Here is a 20,553-nt window from a genome sequence, read left to right on the forward strand (position 1 = left end):
AAATAATAATAATTATCTATGTCGAGTCAATTTATTTAGTTGATGTTGTAGGCAGTGAGAAAATGACAATACTCTAGTGACAAGCGAAATACAGAATTATTGTCGATTAAAACCTGGCACTCATAGTTTTGTTTTGACAAGCGTTCTGTCGTAGAGGTTTCCAACTGGAATATTACAATGAAAAGTGTTTTTCTCATGATTGTAGAATGCAAAATCACGCTTGAGTCATGTTGAAAAATATCCGTAACAGATCAGAAAAAAAGTAGGAAACAGATCAGTCTATTGAAGACAAGATTTTTTGCCGTGAGTTGTAATTGGATACGTTTTTGTGAGTATATGGCGCCACTCTATAGCCTAGTCTCTAAACACTCAACGAGATGATTCCTAATGAATTAGAAGAAGAAAATAGAAAAAGAGTTCTGATGAAGATATTTACCATATTTGTTAGAAGATTCATTACGGGTTCGTGAAGGGTTTATTAGTCAAATATTTTGTTACGTGACAATATAATGTATATAGAAGAAATTCCGGAATGTAAATAACTTGCGCAACTAGATTAGTCATTAAATTACGTTACTAACTTCTTAATATTGAATATCTATCTTTAGGTAGGAGAATGTGCTGGCCTACTTTCCAAATTCTAAGTTTCATTCCAAATTATCTTTTTTTATTATCTTTTAAAAGGTGAAGGCACAACAATATATATTTCTGTCCTGCTTTTTTTTTCTTTTTGCATTTTTCTAAGCAAGTTTTGTTCCGTACATTGTATTTTCCAGTTTATGTCTCTCATCTGTTCAACTGGTTCAAATTATATTATTCATTCAAAAATCTGATTCGAAATTCAAATGTTCAAGGAATGCTACAAAAAGTTATCTATATGAGGAATCAGTCCTCAATAAATTTAGAAGTTGATTATTAGAATAAAAGTTTTGGGAACTTTTCAAGCCACGCCTAGGATAAAATTTTTGTGATACAGTATAGACAATATGGATATTTGTTACTTTTTCTACTTGTTGCAATGAATCAAATTATTCGATTTTCTACTTGTCAGCCAATGGTATTTTTGAATTGGTGAGTTGTTTTCCGCTTGTTGAACCGTGTTCATTTATTTATTTATTGGTGAAGGCACAAAAGAAACTGATCGAGAGAGAACATGATATGCTTGAAACTATTCCCCTCCCGAATATTTGATTTGTTGAATTTACTACGTGCACTACACATTACAGCATCACAAACAGGGCGATTGCTACGATTTGGGATAGTGTTAGTGGAACAAATTTGTAAATTTCCAGACTTGAGCTTTGAAATTATGCTATTTTTCTACTTGTTCTACTTGATCTTATAAAATAGTCCTATATGCATCACAGTATCACGGACAGTAGTATTTTTGAAGGAGTGTGATAATATAGGAAGGATAATAATCTAATGAAATGCTAAATTGTATCCACTTTTTCAATTGAGTTGAGTTTATCAATTTCCTATCTTCATCACTAACAGTAGTATTTTTAAAGTAGCGAGGTAGATATTAAAAAAATATAATATAAAAATGCATACACAAAACTGTAATACATTTTTCTCAATGCTAGACGTGATTTGGACATGAGCTCTAGGCTTTTGTGTGGGTAATGAGTTGGAGGAGGATGAAAAGAGATGAGTAGATCACAACCTCCAGGAAGAGATTTTTTAAATTAAATTTATAAGTATTTCTATAGAATGTATATATGTTGCTATAATTGTCAATATGAAATGCTATATAAAGTTTACAATACGGTATGCGGAATACTAAAAAATCTAAAATATTAGTCAGCTCTTCAAGTGGTCACCCCTCAAACGAGGGTAGGCGCATGATTTTTAACTTGTAAGCGTAACCACGGAATCAACTGCTACCCCAAACTATAATGCACTTTATTATATTTTAAAGAGATTTTATGCCATTTTATCAAAAAATGTCAAAGTAGAACCTATAGCCTAGGTTGGAATGATGGGGTTACCTTGGCCAGGTATAGACGCCGGACACCTCGAATCCGAAGTGCCAGGAGCCGGAATAGGCGCCCTGGCCCTTGGGGCCCGTGCAGACGCCATGGCCGTGCGCCTTGCCATCCTCCCAGCCGCCGCAGTAGGTGCCGCCGTCATCAAAGTCGAACCGTCCGCCGTTCACGTGGCTGGTCGCCGCAGTTGCCGTGCCGGTCGCTCCGGTCGCGGCCGGCGACGCGTTCACTGGCTGCTGCTGCATCGCCGCATCGCTCGCTCGGCGCACTCACGCTACACACCGCAAACGCAACCGCAACCGCAACCGCAACCGCACACTATCAGCTGAGAACCGTCTCCTCCATCTGACTGTGCTGCTGCTCGTAGTGCTCGCTCAGGCCGCCAGTCGGCGCTACTGTCGCTGGTCTGTCGCCTCGCCAGCTGGCCATCCGCCGCGCCGCATTCCTCGCTCAAAATGGCGTCGCCACCCCAGGTGGCAGCACCATCTACCGCGCCTGCGCCCCTCTTAACACCCTCACCACCCTACTTTCACTATCGGTTGCTCAATTACCAATTTCAACTTGCCAACTCCAATCATTTTACATCATTCTCTCTTTATGCATTTTCAAGAGATCGTGCTTCCATCTCTACATTGAAATGTTGCATTTTAATGTAATAATAGTGTGAAAAATGAATTCGAAATTGTATTTTTTGCTGAGTGTGATACCTACATGACCTCTAAGCTTGTACATGGGTCATTTACGACAGTAAGACCCACTTTCACGAAAAAGAACTACAAGAGAGAAAAATATGATTATAGAAATAACAATTTTAGAATATTGAAGTATCTCATGAAAATAAGATAGTCAATAGAACCAGAAAATGGACTGAGAATAGAATATTTAGGTAGTTCTATTCTCTAAAAGTACAACAACTAATACCGTATTAACAACAAAGAAGGTTAATGGTGGTTGGTAGTGTGTATTTTTGCAAGTCAAATCAAATATATTGTGTTACAAAAAAAATCATTGAATACAGTTTACTAATGTAATATTCTTAGAATAGTCATGAATAAGGCACTCTGTGGTCATTTTTGGGTAACAGCCGTGGAAGATGTCTCATTTTCTTCGTTAGGTCTAGCATAATAAGGATCATGATGATGATAAGTCGAAATCACAGGCAAACACCTCGAAAACAAGATGATCGCTACAATTTCAGGGTTTTGCTATATCGCTTGTATTTCAATAACTGGTATGGGTGACTTAGGGGTTGTAACTCGAATATTTTAAATGTAAACACCCATGTGGTACATCATTTTAAAGGCCTTTTTAAAACAAGAAAGATGGCATCAATAAAAAAGTTCTATGATGCTTGATCCAAAATGGCGGCTGATTGAAGTTTTAGTTTCTAAAGAAATGAGGGGTTGTAACTCAAAAATTTTTGAATGTAAACACCCATTGTGTGGAACATCATTTTAAAGATATTTTTAAAACAAGAAAGATGACATCAATAAAAATGTTTTATGATACTTTCATCCAAAATCGTGGCTGATTGATGTTTTAGTTTAAATAAATAATTGATAAAGTTTAACCAGTCGTCAGTTTTGTATAAAAGTATCATTAAACATTTTTATTAATGTCATCTTTCTCTTTTTTAAAAGACCTTAAAAATGATATAGAAATGAAAATGTGCTTGGGTAGCATTAAGACTGGGAAAAAATATTATAACGGTGCATTTTGGCACAAATAAAATTCACTTATTGAAATGGATTATTAGGTCTCATTTAAAGAAACCAGAAACTTTTATCATCAGTTGTATTATCAGTTGACAATAAAGATAAGATAATAACGACTATAGAGGCTAAGATTATTTGCAACAATACAAAATGGAAGTCATTTTCAATAATTTAATAAAAATAATAATATTGTATTTGAGGTTAGGTTCTTTGTAAATAGAGCTTGTCGGCAACATCAACAACGGTCAAGCTGTACTTCTGAAATTCAGTCAGATACTTTCTAGCAAAATAATTGCAAGTAAACAGTACTCAATAAAGCAAGGACAAAAAGGGTTTTGTAGATTCTAGCATGCTAAATGAAGGACAAGAACGTTTAAAAAACATATATAAGTATTTATTGTATATATACGAGCGAATAAAAATCATGAAAATATAATAAAAATAAAAAGGAAATGGGATCTAGTTTTATTAGGCGTATTAATACAATAGCACATTTTGTACAAAAACTGGTGATGTACCAATCAGAATCTAGTATTTGGTAGGCGATAGAAATATAAGTTAAGTTATATTTCAAAAAGTCACCACGTGGTCTTTTTTAAAATTATAAAAATATATCATTATTGTGATATACATGAGTATTTGTAACTTGCATGGGATCAAATTTAAGTGTGAATACATTCATATATAACTTATTACTATGTCATTGTATTGCGAACTATTTGACAGGGTCAAATTACATCATTGGGGATTTGTTGAAATCCTCCAATAGCAGCAGCTCTGCAAATTTATGTAAATTTAGAAATAGGAAGTATTGGCGAAAAAGAATAAGGGAGGATCACCTGCCCACTTGCTTGCCAGAGATCGACCGGGACACCAACCAATATGAGAGCATTAGACTGAACCCCTTATAATATTTAATTTTATTTTTGCCAAAGTTTAAATTTTAAATGTTGAAATTTTAAGGTATTTTGGAAAATAATTTCAATTTGAATTTTGCTCATTGTGATTGGTGGATTTTCATCCGTTTTGATGTAAACAGCTTTGAAGAATTTAAAGAGAAATTCATTGCTAGAATGTGGTCAGACGACATTCAATCATCTGCTAGAAACGATTTAAGATTTGGAAAATATAGGCCAAATTTATCTAAGAATCTTACTGAGTATTATATTTCTCGTTTCAATATTGCTAAGAATTTAATTCTAGCCTTAGATAAAGATACTATTTTTAAGTTTTTGAAAGGTCATTTTGATGAAACCATATCTACAGCTGCTATTATTCGTAACATTAAGACTTCCGGTAGTGATGAGTTCATTTGTTTGTTGAATGAGTTTGACAATACTGACACTTACAAAGTAAACAGACAAACGTGATTATAACAATGCTCAAACTGGAAGTCAAAATAAAACAATAAGTTTTCATCAGAGTGAACATAGGGATGATAGAAATAGATTTCAGAATTCAAATGGTGTAATGTTTCAAGATAATAATAAGCAGTATCAAGGAGGTAGGAATTATTTCCATAATCGAAAGTACCAAAATGGACCAAACAATAATGGTCATAGAGAGCAAAATTTTCAGAATAATTTCAGAGATAATAGAAATTATCAACCTGTGAATTCAAATCGACCAGCTAACAACTACCAGCTAGATTTCAGTTTCCCACCGCCAGGTTTTACGCCTGCTCAAACTTCAAATCAGATGAATGCAAATCGTCCAAGACAGAATGTTCCTTTAAACTAATAAGGGGACTAAGAAATGACAGCCCTGTTCTCCCAGTTAAGGAAAGGTCAAATTTTGATATAGCTGTAGACATGAATAAAATAAATTTTGAATCTGCAACTTCAAACAGATTAGAAATTAGAAAGCCAGAATTAATCAGTCAAATTCATATGCAAGAAAATAGTTGTAGAAATTTAAGTAATGAAGTAATACCTAATTATCAAGAAAGTCATATTAAAGAATCAAGTGTTAACATAGTACATACTCCAGAAATTCAGGTAGATGAATCTATGAATAAATCTGAAACTGTTTGTCAAGAAGAACCACACATGGTAGGTTTTATTTTTAGTGAACTATTGGAGGACAAGAGAACACTCCACCTACTGGATATGACTTAGCAGAAATAGAAGTACAGATTTTCAATAAGAAATACCAAATGATTATTGACACTGGATCTGAAGTAAATGTAATTAATGAGAAACTTGTTGATGGAATGAAGAAAAACAATCTCAAGTTGAACTTAGTACCAGCTCCTAATGTAAGTATCCTAATGTAAGGCTCCTAATGTAAGTATCGTTGTAGCTACTGGTATGCGACATAAGAAGGTAGAAACAGATTATGTTGGAGGTATTCTTTGATAAGTTAGAATTTCCAATAGTTTTTCTTATAGTTCAAGATTTAAATGTAGATATTTTGGTGGGTTGTGATTTCTTGAAAGATGTTGGAGCAGTTATTGATTTTAATCAAAACATGATATCATTGAAAGATTGTTGTTTTGCATTTATAAAAAAGATACCTTGAAGTACAATAGACTTTTTCTTGTTAACATAGAAAGAAACCAAGAAACGTTTGATACATTATGGAATCAGCAGATTGATAATTCAAGATTACAGCTAAGTGATGAATATCCTGAATTGGTAAACCAATTAATTGAGGTATTTGAAAATAACAAAGATATTTTCTCTGATAGTCCTGGATCTGCAAAAGATTATTTATGTCAACTTAAAATGAAAGATGATGTGAAATTAGATAAAAAGAGTTATCCGATCCCATATCAGTATAGAGATCAAGTTAAGAAAGAATTGAAGAAAATGTTGAATCAGAAAATCATTGAACCAGGAAGCTCTTAATACACGAGCCCTAGTGATAAAAAAGCCAAAAAATAATGAAATTCGATTATGTTTAGATGGAAGAGAGATAAATATAAGTTAGTACATAATAAAAGATTTTACAGAAACTGAACCAATAGATAACCTACTCATTCGATTCAATAAGTGCAACTACATTAGCAGTTTTGATCTCACTTAAGGTTTCAATCAGATTCAATCATCTAAAATTAACTGAAGATAGTAAAAAATATGTAGCTTTCAATGTTTTTGGTCAGACTTATCAATATACACATCTACCATTCGGTTTGAATATTAGTTTTTCTGAATTTATCAAATGCTTGTACAAAATGCTAGGTGAAGAGGTTTGTGAGTTTACTATTGCTTATATTGATGATCTTGCCATTTCTAGTTTATCTCTTCAACAACATATCAGTAGAATTGAATTATTATTCAATAAGTTAAGGGAAAGTAATTTGAAATTGAAACTGAATAAATCGAAATTCATTGCAGACAAGATAAAGTATTTGGGTTTTATTATAAGTAAAAATGGTATTGAAGCAGATGACTCTATAAGCTAGATGCTATTCAGAAATTTCCCATTCTACAAAATTTGAAACAATTGCAGTCATTCATAGGTCTCTGTAATTTTTACAGAAAGTTTCAGAAAAATTATTCATACCTGACAAATCGTTTTAAGCATCTTCTATGCAAGAAAAATAAATTCATTTGGACTGAAAAAGATAATGATACCTTTCAAGAAATCAAAGATAGGTTCATCGACTGTGTGATCTTGAAACATCCTGATTATAACAAAAATTTCATTTTGGCCACTGATGCTAGTGATGTAGGAATTGCAGCTGAGTTATTTCAGGAAGGTGAAGATAAGGAACATTGTGTCATTGCATATGCTAGCAGAAGCTTAACAAAATCTGAATTGAATTACACAATATGTGAGAAAGAATGTTTAGCTGTATTATTTTGCTTAATGAAACTTCAAAATTATTTTGGTAATCAAAAAATAGTTGTCCGTACAGATCATAGAGCTTTGACCTTTTTAAAAAATGTAAGATAGGACATGGTCGTTCGGGAAGATGGATTCTTGCATTACAGAATTTTAATATTGAGTGGGAATTTGTAGCAGGAAAGGATAACATTGTGCCAGATATCATTTCTGGAACTGATTATGAAGGTAATTTAGAAAATCGAAATTCAAATGAATTCCGAGTACTAAATAGTAAAGAAAATCGAAGAAATTCAAAAAGATGATGTTTGGTTAAAAATGTAAGAGATAAGTTAGAGACAGGTAATTTGAATATCAAGCAATTTTTTAAAGTAAATGATGATTTTTTGTTCGCTAGAAAATCTGGAAAAAATAGTTTTTGGAAAGTTTGTGTGCCTTCAGCACTGTATGAAGAATTATAGTTGAGTTTCATGAAAGATTAGGTCATGTAGGTAGGCTATATCAAAAACATGTAAATTTATTGAAGATACTTTTTACATACCGGAAAAAGATTGTTACAGACTCGTTACCAAAACTATAAGATACTGTAAGTATTGTCAACTTGTAAAGACATCAAATGAGAAGAAGTTATTAGAAATGCATACCATAATTTCTGAAAAAAGCATCACAAATTTTTCATTGATGTTTATGGAGAACTACCAGGTGGCAAATACAAATGGATGTGCATTATTTATGATGGCTTTACTAAGTTTACAAAGTTGTATCCTATAGTTAAGGCTAACGCTCATAATTTAGTGAAAGTTGTTGAAAAATATGTAAATGAATTTGGTAAATTTGAATATATAATCAGTGATAATGGTACTTGTTTTCAAAGCAGATTGTGGAAAGAATCTATGGAAAGATTAGGTATAAAATAATACTACAGTACATTTCAGTTTATCATCCCCAGGCAAATCTTAGTGAGAGACCTTTGAAAGAGGTAAATCGCATATTGAGAACCTATGTTCCAATAAATAAGCATAATATTTGGTATAAATATATTGATAAGGTCGAATTTTTCATCAACAGCAATTTTCATGAATCAACTGGTCACATACCCATGGAGCTTATGATGCATATCTTAACTAATCTCGTCCATAGTCATTTAAATTTGTGAATTTTAAGTATTCTTCTAAAATAATATGAGAAGTTGAAATTGTTGCTTATTTTTCCTACTAATCTTTAAATTGTTGATAAAACTTGAATTTTATAGAATCTATCTACTTTAGTGTAAATAATTGTGTGCTTGCGATATATTTTTTCATCATGTATCACTTATTTTAATTATGTCTATTTTGTTGTGTATCATATTATATAGGTAGGTAACTAGGTTTTTCAGAGCAAATTATGTCCCCATTCCTCATCTTTCATTGCATATCGTGCCATAAGCCATATGTAATTAGGTTATAGTTTTCTTCTGGGCTTTTAACCCATTTGGCATTTTTTTATTTTTTGCTGTCCAATACTTTGGATTCTTGGTAAACAAGTAGGTGTGATTCTTTTAGAGGTGTGGGCGTGAACCACATATGGCTGCACTCGATTATCTGACCTACTTGTTTGCGATATAAAACCTTAAGACTGCAACATCAAACATTTGTAAAACTTTTGCATACTTTTGATTTTGTGGTCCATACTAGAGTCTGCTATCACATTGCCTTACAGACATCTAGGAACTCTCCACCCAGTCACAATAGTAAAAAATGTTTTTTCCTTCACCAGTTGTTTCTGTGGGAGTGATAGCTCACAGTTATAACAAATGAGAGTCATAATTGGAATCTTTAGTGGGGTTTGAAGATTAGAATTTTGCTGGTATATGATTGTTTTTGAGATGGAAAACCATTATTGCCTAAAGAAGAAATGACCAAAAGGTTATGACTTATTAGAGAGGCAGTAATGAGATAATATTTTTTGTGTTGAATACTTATGTTGAATCCCATAGATGCAAAATAATGATTAATTATGCTGATTGCCATAGATGCAAATGATTACTTATGAATATTGATTGCCATTGAAGCAAAATATTATTGATGTTTGAATGATTTTTTATTTAATGATTAGAAGTAAAGTTTTGCCACGAAATGTAGTTTGTGTTTAGAACATTGCAAATGTCGAAATAAACTATAGTATCCAACAAAAGATGGTTGATAATCTATAATTATATATAGTAAAGATTTTAATTTTTTGGTCACTGTTCGTGAGCCATGTTGTAAGGGTTTTTAAATTATGTCCCTGTTTTAGGGAACATGTGCAACAGATTTTTTTTAATTTTTGTCTAAATTAATAATTTGCAAGCCCTTATTTTTAAGAGAAGAGGGTTTGATGATCAGAACTAAATTTATTAAAAAAATATAAGAAAATTTAAATAGGAAATTTTATATTCTTTGGGATGATTTTGAATGGAGCAATATATTAGGAGGTGGATAAATATAGTTAGAACTAGCAGAATGACGGTGATAAAATGTGATATTTAACTCACCGCTGTTAATAATAATTTCCTTACGCAGGAGACGACACAGCTTGACACTGCAACTTTCGGGATTGCACCGTTCACTGTGAACTTTGTAACCGCACTGTCTTTTTTCCCCTCACTGCCGATCTGTCTCTTGCACTGTCCTGCTTATCACTATGCCAGTAAGGAACGGGAAAGAGGATAGAGGTGCCTAAGTTGTTTGTACCATTATCTCATATAGCTTGGCTAGAGCTGCCTTATCAGTTAGTTGGCAGATAGCAGGGTTGGAATGAATTTGTTTTAAAAATTGGACAATATTTCTATATTTATGAAAATGGATCATTACAAAAAGCCCCCAAAATTTGAAAAGTTGCATTTGCAGGTTTCTAAATCTTCCCTGAGAGATACATTTTCATTATTATACATTCATGATAAGTCCCAAAAATATTATAACATACAATTTAAGAGAAACAATAAACATTATTTTACCATTCAATATTTATAACAGATATACCTTAATGCCTTATCTCTAGTTTACAATCATTTCATATAACTTTGAATTATTATACAGTATTTTAATAAATCATAGATATTATTGTGTGAGCCTTTGTATTTCTTTATTGTTTTTTTTTCAGTTTCTTATTTTTAATTTCCTTTTTCTTAGTTTCCCTTTTTTTGTTATTATGTTTTTTTAATTTGTTTTTTTTTCTGTTTTGTTTGTTTCTTTTTTATTTATTCATTTTTTTCTTGCTCAATCTTATCATGACAATATAATTCTCATAATACATTTGCTCAAGTACAAAATATAAATTACAATTTCTTTCAATCACATAACAATATTCCTTTTTTAATATAATCTAATATAATTTGTTTCATTATACAATTTATGACACATTTCAATGATATCACATAAATATATTCATATTTGTTGAATGTTATTACAAAAATTTCTTCATATCCTCACATTCATCTATTCGATTCATAATAATATTATTTCAATAAGACTTTTGATTAATCATATACCAGGCCTTTAAAAATTGTACAATAAATCACATTCATTCAATAATATATAAATCCTATTCAATTTCAACATAATAATTGTATAACAGTTTTCATAGAATATTCTTTCAATAGATTTCAACAAAATATCTCAACATTTCATAATAATTTATAACATAATAATATTACATATAGTTCTCTCGAATATTCCATTCAATCTGATTCTCATTTGGTATTTCAGCATTTCATAATAATTTTTTAATATATAATTCTCTCAACCTAATTCTTAGCATTTCCTTATAATATAATAACAATATTATACATTTGGCTTATTTGTTTTTTTAACATTCTTAATAATCACAGATAACATACATTTAGAACATATAAATAGGGAATTCGGCTGTTTTCTTCTATCACCGAATGGCCCTACTGCATCACAAATTGCATGGTTCACGGTTTCCATGGCAGACATGAGAGTCTGATCTGACATAATTCAATTGTTCACTGAAAATAATGGCAATCTCTGATTCAATGACAAATTTCTTTCCGGTTTCATCAATTGTTTCCAACATCTGGGGTATTTTATGAGACCTTTGTTTCTACTGGGCCAAACAAAATGGAATCTCCTCTGTCTGGTAAGCCATTGCTTATGCCTACCTGGCTTGATCAAGTGGAATTTCTTTCCACTCATCAAAGTTGGTTGGGGTGGGTAGGTCCATTGTGAATTCTTAGGCATGCTGGATTTCACATGTTGAAATTTTATTACCACAGGTGATGACAGTCCCCATCCAAGTTTGACTCCAGGTTGCAGCCTTAGTTTTTGCAACCTTGAAATGATGAGCATGTGTTGTATGATAATTGCCGAAATGGTAGTGATCATTTTCTGCCAGGGTGGGTCTCCTTGTCGCTGTTCCACTTTCTTTTGGTCCCAATCCGGTAGTGGCTTGCTGACATCCGGTAGAGACATTGTCCTGGATTCGGTATCACTGCCAGATTCTTTCTTTTGTCTGCCTGGGCTGCACTGGTGGAATATCAGTTTCTTCCGTTTGTTTTTGCAGTGAGGCAGAATTTTCTTCCTGGGTTGATGCTGAATAGGATGGTTGTGATGAGGTTCATGTGAAGTTTTATGCATGTTCTGTGGTTGTGACAGTGGAAGGTTGTTGCTTGAAGAATCTCCACTAGATGACTGGATGGATGGTTCAAGTATTGGTGAAGGAAGGTCATAGTTGGCTGGATATAGCTCTACCATTTTCTCTTTTACTGATAAGTCATTGTTGTGGTGGCATCGAAAAGGCATAATGTCACTATCACATGACCATTTATTATCTGCATCAGGTGGGCTGACATCTTCCCTTTCTCTGTCATGGCAGTCAGTTGAAACTTCAATTCTAATTTCTTGATCATTGATGTGAACTAGCCCCCTTATTTGACCTGGTTCAGATCTGGTCAAATCCACAGTTGTAGTTCCATGTGGGATGAAGATTTTTGCCTCAGGTCGAAGTAGAGAGTCTGCATAGTTTGAACTGAGTGAAATAGCTGCGGTAGTTGAGACTTCAGTTGAATGCAGTACTTCATTTGCAGGCTGTATGTGCTGATCATATGCTGTAGTTGGCGTATGCTGTCCGTTGCTTTTAGATGTTGTATCGCAGTTTCGGGTAGATGAACGGACGGTCACTCGGCAATTCGAGCAATCGCTGAGTGCGAGCGCTGGTTGCCTAGATGCAGGGTACGCTGCGACTGCTCCTCCAAAGCCGGTGATAACGTAGCTGGTCGGTACTGCGTTGGCGCAACTACTTGTACTTCTGTCAGGCAGTGGGACAGGTGGTCTGTGTATATTGTTGTTATATTGTATTACTGTGTATATAACAAGCCTAGGTTTCTCTGAACCACACAGTTATTGCGTGATGCGTCATCAGTGATACGCGGAAATCACGCGTGCGTGATAAAAAAAGCTGGTGTTTTCTCTAGCACCTACCTTGCAGCATGCGATCATATTTTCAGTCATAGAAAGCATAGATGTATGACACGTTGGTGTAGTTTTGTTGCTGGACGAAGAGGATAATGAAGAAAAACCACTTCACACCACTCTCTCCCCCCAACAAAACAACTGCTGACAGGATTTATGGCTTGAGGCATGCATGCATGTCATTGTTTTGCTAATAATACATAGACTAGACATTCATTTTTCTTTTCTAATCACTTGCTACTCTCAACTCTCCAGATCGCATGAATGCTGCGTCTCCAGTGACAAAGAGGATTAATTTTTATTTCTAATCAACAAGAACTAGAAAACAATAAGTGAATGAGTAGCCAGATAAACTGTTGTCCATTATAAAAATGTAATATAAACCAAACTTTATTACCTTATGTACTTCAATTCAATAATTGAAAAAATTTAAATCAATTCAATTTAATCCATAATATTGCGATTTTGAACTTAAAAATTGAGAAAGAGCATGGAATAATTTTAATCATGACATGTTCTTGAGGTGTTTTTTAATGCAGCATTATATTTCTCTATTATTGTTCTAAAATGATTTTAATAAATGATGTCAAAACTGACGTCTAGCCGTCTAGCGGGAGATTGGGGAAGAGGGAGTAATTTGAAAATTCAATGAATTTCTCTCATTATAAACTTATAAGAGTTATAATCTTCTTAGCATTCAGTAAAATAACATCCAGTTTCATTGTATATTATAAGGAGGAAATTGATTGATACTCTTTAAAAAGATTTACCCACCCCTGTTATTATGTATGTGTATTTTTGTCGTAAATGTATTTCCTTTGCTTGATATAATACAAAATTATAAGTAGAGCAATAAAGAGCAAAACTAAAATCGTAAATCGATTTTGAAATAATCTTCATGACCTTTTAGAAGAAACTGCTAAACTGCTAACGGCTGAATCTGCTAATCAATTCATGATGTTAAAGATGCCAAATCCACCATCTACGTCAAAACTACCCAATACGATGAGGGAGATTCGGTTTTAAGAGCCAGTGCGGTTACATACCTGAGTGGAGTAGTGATACATTATGTGCAAAAAAAGTTTGACTGTGCTGTTTGTGCAAAATATATGTGCAAGGAGAACACCGTACTGGAACGCAGTGACGAACTATTCGTCTACTTCAAGGCATATGATTCAAAAATTGCGACTGATTTTGGAGGTCTGAAGGTTCCTTCAGAAGAATTCAGATCAGTTATTGACATATGTCTAACTATCTTCGAAAAGGAGATAGATCATGTAATTCATAAGCAAAAAGTCAAGAAAACAATTCTTGATATGTGTATGGCCGCAATAGATGGAGGTTTTCCGAATTGGTTCAGGGAGTGTTCTACTCATAACAATTTTGTGTAGATAAACAGAACTGATCCATATAAAACTAAACTATGAGTTGAAAATGAGAATTCGCACCCTGCCAAAGACCGTTCAAGTTAGAAGAAAGCTTTTCCATTAAGGGCTATCCCTAGTGATGAATTTATGTACATCTTTCTTGTAAATATTTTTGTTTATTGATGTTTTTCACTCAAATAGTTTGATCTTTATATTTTCATATTTCGAATAAGTAATTCAATACTCCATATTCATCGTAATAATAGGTATTATGTTTTTTCGACCTTACAAATACAGTAGTACTAGATAGAATAGAACATTGCAAAAACATTCATGATGTGTTCGGCTGTGTGGTATACTCATGCATGTTATAGATTTCAATGTTGGAAAATTAGAGTTGGGTAGGTTAGGGTGTTAGGGTTTTTAGTTTGGCCAAAGACTGTTCAAGTCAGAAGGAAGTTTTTCCATCCCTAGTGATAGATTATGTGCATTTTTTGTAAATATTTTTTTATTGTGTTTTCAATCTTTATATTTTCATTTTTTAAATAAGTAATTCAATACTTCATATTTATCATAATAGTATATTATGTTTTTGACCTTACAAATCGTATTGGATAGAATAGAACATTGCAAACATATTCATGATTATGTGCGGCTGTATGGTTATTATACACATGCATGTTATAGATTTTTGTGTTGAAAAATTAGAGTTGGGTAGGTTATGGGGTTTATAGGTTTTTGGTTTGGCCAAAGACCGTTCAAGTCAGAAGGAAGCTTTTCCATCACGGGCCAAGCGTAGTGATAGAGTATGTGCATATTTTTTGTAAATATTGTTGTTTACTGATGTTTTTCACTTAGTTTTATCTTTATATTTTCATATTTCAAATAAGTGATTTAATATTCATCGTGATATAGGTATTACAGTATGTTTTTTCACCTTACAAATCGTACCAGATAGAATAGAACATTCATGATTGTGTGCGGCTGTGTGGGCGTTATGCTCATGCATGTTGATGTTACAGATTTTTGTGTTGAAAAATTGGAGTTGGGTAGCTTAGGGGGTTAGGTTTTTGTTTGGAATTGCAATATGCTGGAATGGGTTGGAGACCAGATTGAGGTATATTTATTGAATGAGCGAAGCGAATTCGAGTTTCAAGTCAATCAGCGTTCGTCCATTTGTAAGATTTTTTATCTTTCTAATCGTGCTTCTAAGCTCAAAAGGGTAGAGAACTTATATTTCTCAGCGTTCTCCACCGATCCTATTGCATATATCATCATACTCTAAATCCAATTTGTATGTGTGTTTGTGTGTGAATAGGCAGACGTGTGTGAGTATAAATTTAATGTTAGTGAGTGTAGCGAGTTCTACTGTTCTCTGAACTAATAGTTATGAAACATTTCATAACCATATAAAGTAGAATACCCGTTTCCTGATTTTATGATACAATGGTAATTAAAAGATTTACTGTTATCTTCAAGGATTATAAATAGTTTTCCAAACGAAAATTGTATAATAAAGTGATTGACCATGTCACCTCAATTTAATTAATTGATTATAAATAATTTATTAATAATTTAGTAAATTAGGTGTGAATTAATTAATTAATAATTTAATTAATTGAGCACCTCCGCTCTGTAATTGGCGCTTGTGCGAGTGTGCAGGACAAGTTTTGTAGGATAACCGCAGTGAACCATGATAACACGATTACAAACGCATCCACTCCTAGTAGGCCTAGACAATAAAATTTTTAGCACCTGGAATTAGGGATATTTTATTTTTTCAATTATATCACCTTCTGCTTCTCATACTGAGTCTAAAAGAATTGTTTTATCCACCTAATACGAAATTTAAGTTTTATATTGTTTATCGTATTGTATGTTGACATTCCAATCCGCTCTCAACTGCAACGGACAAATAATGAGCTGTCTTTGTTTAAAATGAATGAATTGCCTTTCGTGACAGCTATTCTTTGTAAACTACCTTTGAACAGTTGCTCTAGTGAGCCAGGGTGTCAATTTGTAGATTGTAGATTCCAACCAGTTTGACACACGCACATCTGCCAATGCCCTTCTTGCAGAAAGGTGTTGCTGAAGCCTACGTGAACAATAGTATTTCAAAACATTGTTATTCGAGGAGCTATTCGCAAGTAATTGTCAATAAGGGCCTGTCTATTATAAACTGTAGGATATTGAACAAACTAATAATACGAACCTCTCTATAACAAACCTCCACCTAACGAAATCCTCTACACAACGAATTTTTACCTGGTCCCATGACATTTTAGAGTTTTTGCTGCTTATTTACCTCTATTTAACGAATTTCGGACCTCTCAACAACAAAGTTTTCTCTTGACTTCCACATACAAAGTGCAGTGTGTATAGGAAGCAGACGGTCATTTTCAAGGAATTCTTTAGTTTCAGCAGAAAGGTCATAGACTTAAAATAATGGCAATTCAGGTAGGAAGAAGATAGGGTGGTAGACAGTCAATAGAGGGTGAAACACATGTCGGAAATTGAATTCCAAGAGCTTGTCATTATTGTAGACCAGGCAGGTGAACGACTGGACTTTCCCATTCTTGCTTTTGTCACACATTCGCAATTCTTTGAACTGACTATGATGATGATGATGATGACTGTGACGAACCTGAGGAAAAGAATACGCCAGATCAAGAAGTTCTAGAGGCTTTCAAAATTATCAGGCGAGGATTAAAACTGAAAAATAGTGTACCAGACATGTCCGACTGTTTGAATAGATGTGAGTCGTTTATCGAACATGATGTTTTATTCGAATGCAAAATCCAACCGATATTACTCACTTTTTCAAATATAAAACAAAAAAATAGGAAATTTGAGTTATTATAGACTAGTATTTATAGTGTAGTTAACCATATTTTGCGTTCCATCTAATAGTAGTGTAAAAAGTTGAAAAATATTGCTACAGAGTATGTACTTTGATTAAGCTCTACTAATAGTACAAATCAAGCTTTCTGGAAATAAATTGGTGAGTTTACTTATTAGATTCTACAATATTAAAGAAACATTTTTTTTCAACAGCATAAATTTTAAATTTTTATATTAATATTGGCCTAATAGGTACCCTACCTACGTTTGCGATGATATGTTTTATGTACCATATTCATTTATTTACCGCCGTGATACGATATAAGATCCATAGGATCGTGGCAGTTTTCTTGACAGAACCTCTCAATAACGAATACCTCTCAGCAGCGAATTTTTTCTCGGGATAATCGACTTCGTTATACAGAGGTTCAACTGTATTTTCATTTTCATAGTATTGCTTTTCGTAACATTGAAGGACTGATGAATTTCGAAGTATTTTCTATTCTTGTTGGGAATATAGATGTTATTGTGGAATGTTGAATATTATTGTTTAACTTTGGGCTCATATATTCTATTGGTATTCATTATAAATTAAGCTTAGTAAATATATTTTGTTCATTTATAGTGGTTTTGTATAGACTAATTATTGAACTAGCATGAGTTTTAACTTTTGACTTACTGAAGGACAAAGTCGTTGTCCGTCTGTTTGTGTGTTCTACAATAACTTTAGAAAGAATTGATCAATCTTCTCAAATTATGAACACGTATTCTCCGAACCCTTTTACAGGTCAAGTTCGTTGGACAACAAATTGACTCACTCTTTCGTCCTTTTTCAGGATATAAAAATAACATTGAAAGTGCATAAGAAAAAAATTGTTATGATCTATCATTTGGTCAGCTGAAGAATTCTTTGCATGCAATTACTACAGTTTTTCCATTCATTCATTCGTAACATCATCTGAGGTTATTTGGGAGCAAAGTTAGTAGACTGTCTACTAATGTTGATTTGGGAGCTATCACACACGCTGACATATGATTTTAGCTGGTTCTTTATACTTTACAACTTTTGTATCAACAAAATGATATGGGTTGATATAATTATCAATTTGCGGTTTTGGCTATTTATTTTCTCTTGGAACTATGTATCGAAATCATGTATCAAACATTTAAAAAAATGATTTTGGATCCATATGAGTGTCAAAGATGTTGAAGCAACAGAGTAATATTTTTAGAGTAACTTTTCATTTCAAATAACATTCCCAATGGAAACTGCTGTCAAATTATTATTGTAAGAGAAATATTTAGCAGCTTTATTAATTTTCATAAACTCTGTATAATCAAAAGTTGAGGGTTTTAAAGATTACAATGCAAAACAGTTCTTGAGCGAGTTCTCTGAACCACGGGGGTCACAAGTTCATACAGATAGAAAAAAGATAAATTCTTTTAACCGTATATTATCATAATATGCTAGAATAGTATCAGTAGTTATTAGTAATTTTTCATATAGTGATAGCTAATAGTAGGTTATAGTAATTGCAAAAATAATAGACTATTTATTATTTGATATAGCCTATTACTAATAAGTTTCATAGAATGTGTAAATTATTATTATGCAGATTTTTATATAATTTGCACTCGTCAATTCCATTGAATTAAATTGAATTTTAATTCTGGGATATATTATATCACACACTGTCAACAAATTTATTACTTTATATTTCTTTACTTTGAAATATATTATTGAAAGGAAATAAATTATGGAGGTTTCTGTTTTCTTCGTGATCTATTCATTATTTGAGTTTATGAATTTTGTACTCAGAAATAAATATGGCTGTCTAGCAAGTAGTCAAATAGAAAAAAGCATGAAATATTTTTTTCTGTATACCCAGTTTCCAGTAAGTTACAATTAATCCAGAAGATATAAAGAATAATTTTATTTGACTTTAATTTTTATTAATGGACTAATCATATGACTAGATGGTATGGTGATTTGATAATAAATTATTTGATTTGAAGTTTCACTTTGAATTGAAAAAAAAGTAAAACAATAATTGAACCTCTGATTGTAAAAAGGGTATTAGTCCAATTTTTTGTCAAAATGAGTTATTATAGCCATTTTGTTCCATTAAGATAGACCTTTCGATTAGTGTAAAAAGGATATTAGTCCATAGAACCAAACGGAAGTTATAGCCATTCATATTCTACATTGATTTGAAGAAGGGTATCAGTCCAGGACTAGTATCGTTTTTACAGTCAACACGGCTGTTTGCAGTCAGCTGATTACTGTTGTCGTCTACGTCGGCCATCTAAAGATTTGTAGTTTGAAATCTTTATTTATTTCCCAGCCATCTTTCTACACTCACATTTTCTTTTCAGTTTAGTCAGTCCAGTGATCTGTTCAATATTGTTGGTCTCTATGCTTCTTTGGCTTCGTTATAATAATATTTTCATTTTCCAAAATGTTACTGAATAGTATTATGTATATTATTGCAACTAATAACTTTTGTATGTAAAGTTTAAAAATCCAGATGAAAATATAGAAGATAAAGAGTTTTTTGCGTCTCCTGAAAAATTGGGCTTTATGGACTTATACCCTTTTTCAAATCACCGGTTCAATTGATGGAGCCTCAATTTAATCATTGATAAAAATTATTCTGGAAGGATCTCATTATCAGATTATTTGTCAATGTGTAATAGAATCGACTCATTCATTTATTTATTTATGCATTCATAGAAATAAAATAATTCCAAACTTATTATGAATTACCTATATTGGAAAAGGAACAACAGCTTTTATGTTGATATCAGCAGCATGAGATAATACTGAGAGGGAAATTATGGAGTACTGTAGTATCACACAGAAAATATATTTTCCTTTCTCCTCTCTGAGAAGTTACTGTACTAGTGTGTGCTTCATAAAATTGAAAAGACAGCAGAGCGGAGCAAGCCGATCATCTACTAGTAATATTGGATAATTGCCAATCGTGACTTGTTTTTATTTTGTTGAATGTGGATGTGGAATGACAATAGCCGAGCAAGGGGAGGAGGTGACAGAGTACTACAACTGTTGGTGGGGGATTTCTGAATTAGCGGGGAAGGCCTGTCGATGGTACTGATCTCTCGTAGCGAGTTGAAGAACTAACTGTTAGTCACCCACTTTACCCCCCTCCACACCCACTCATCACTGCTGGTCACCCATTTAGCGAAACATTAGATGAGTTCTCTGTCCTCTTCTCTGTGGAACCACACAGTTATTGCGTGATGCGTCATCAGTGATACGCGGAAATCACGCGTGCGTGATAAAAAAAGCTGGTGTTTTCTCTAGCACCTACCTTGCAGCATGCGATCATATTTTTCAGTCATAGAAAGCATAGATGTATGACACGTTGGTGTAGTTTTG

General features: G+C 33.0%; 2 protein-coding genes across 3 annotated transcripts in view; one reads left to right on the forward strand and one right to left on the reverse strand.

The window, feature by feature from the left end:
• LOC111051129 (junctophilin-1) overlaps positions 1 to 2,443 on the reverse strand; it is a 98,559-nt gene extending 96,116 nt beyond the window's left edge. The window contains exon 1 of one of the 2 annotated variants that reach the window (XM_022337558.2): positions 1,992 to 2,443. In XM_022337558.2, coding sequence (XP_022193250.2) covers positions 1,992 to 2,233 — 242 coding nt within the window. In that variant the 5' untranslated portion in view covers positions 2,234 to 2,443. The remainder of the gene's footprint in view (positions 1 to 1,991) is intronic. The other variant, XM_039424010.1, reaches the window with a different exon arrangement.
• LOC111046895 (cytochrome b5) overlaps positions 1 to 20,553 on the forward strand; it is a 105,096-nt gene that overhangs the window by 39,684 nt on the left and 44,859 nt on the right. The gene's annotated exons all lie outside the window — the stretch shown is intronic.

The sequence above is a fragment of the Nilaparvata lugens genome, chromosome 3, assembly GCF_014356525.2.
Source record: "Nilaparvata lugens isolate BPH chromosome 3, ASM1435652v1, whole genome shotgun sequence".
In the NCBI taxonomy this organism is placed as follows: Eukaryota; Metazoa; Arthropoda; class Insecta; order Hemiptera; family Delphacidae; genus Nilaparvata; species Nilaparvata lugens.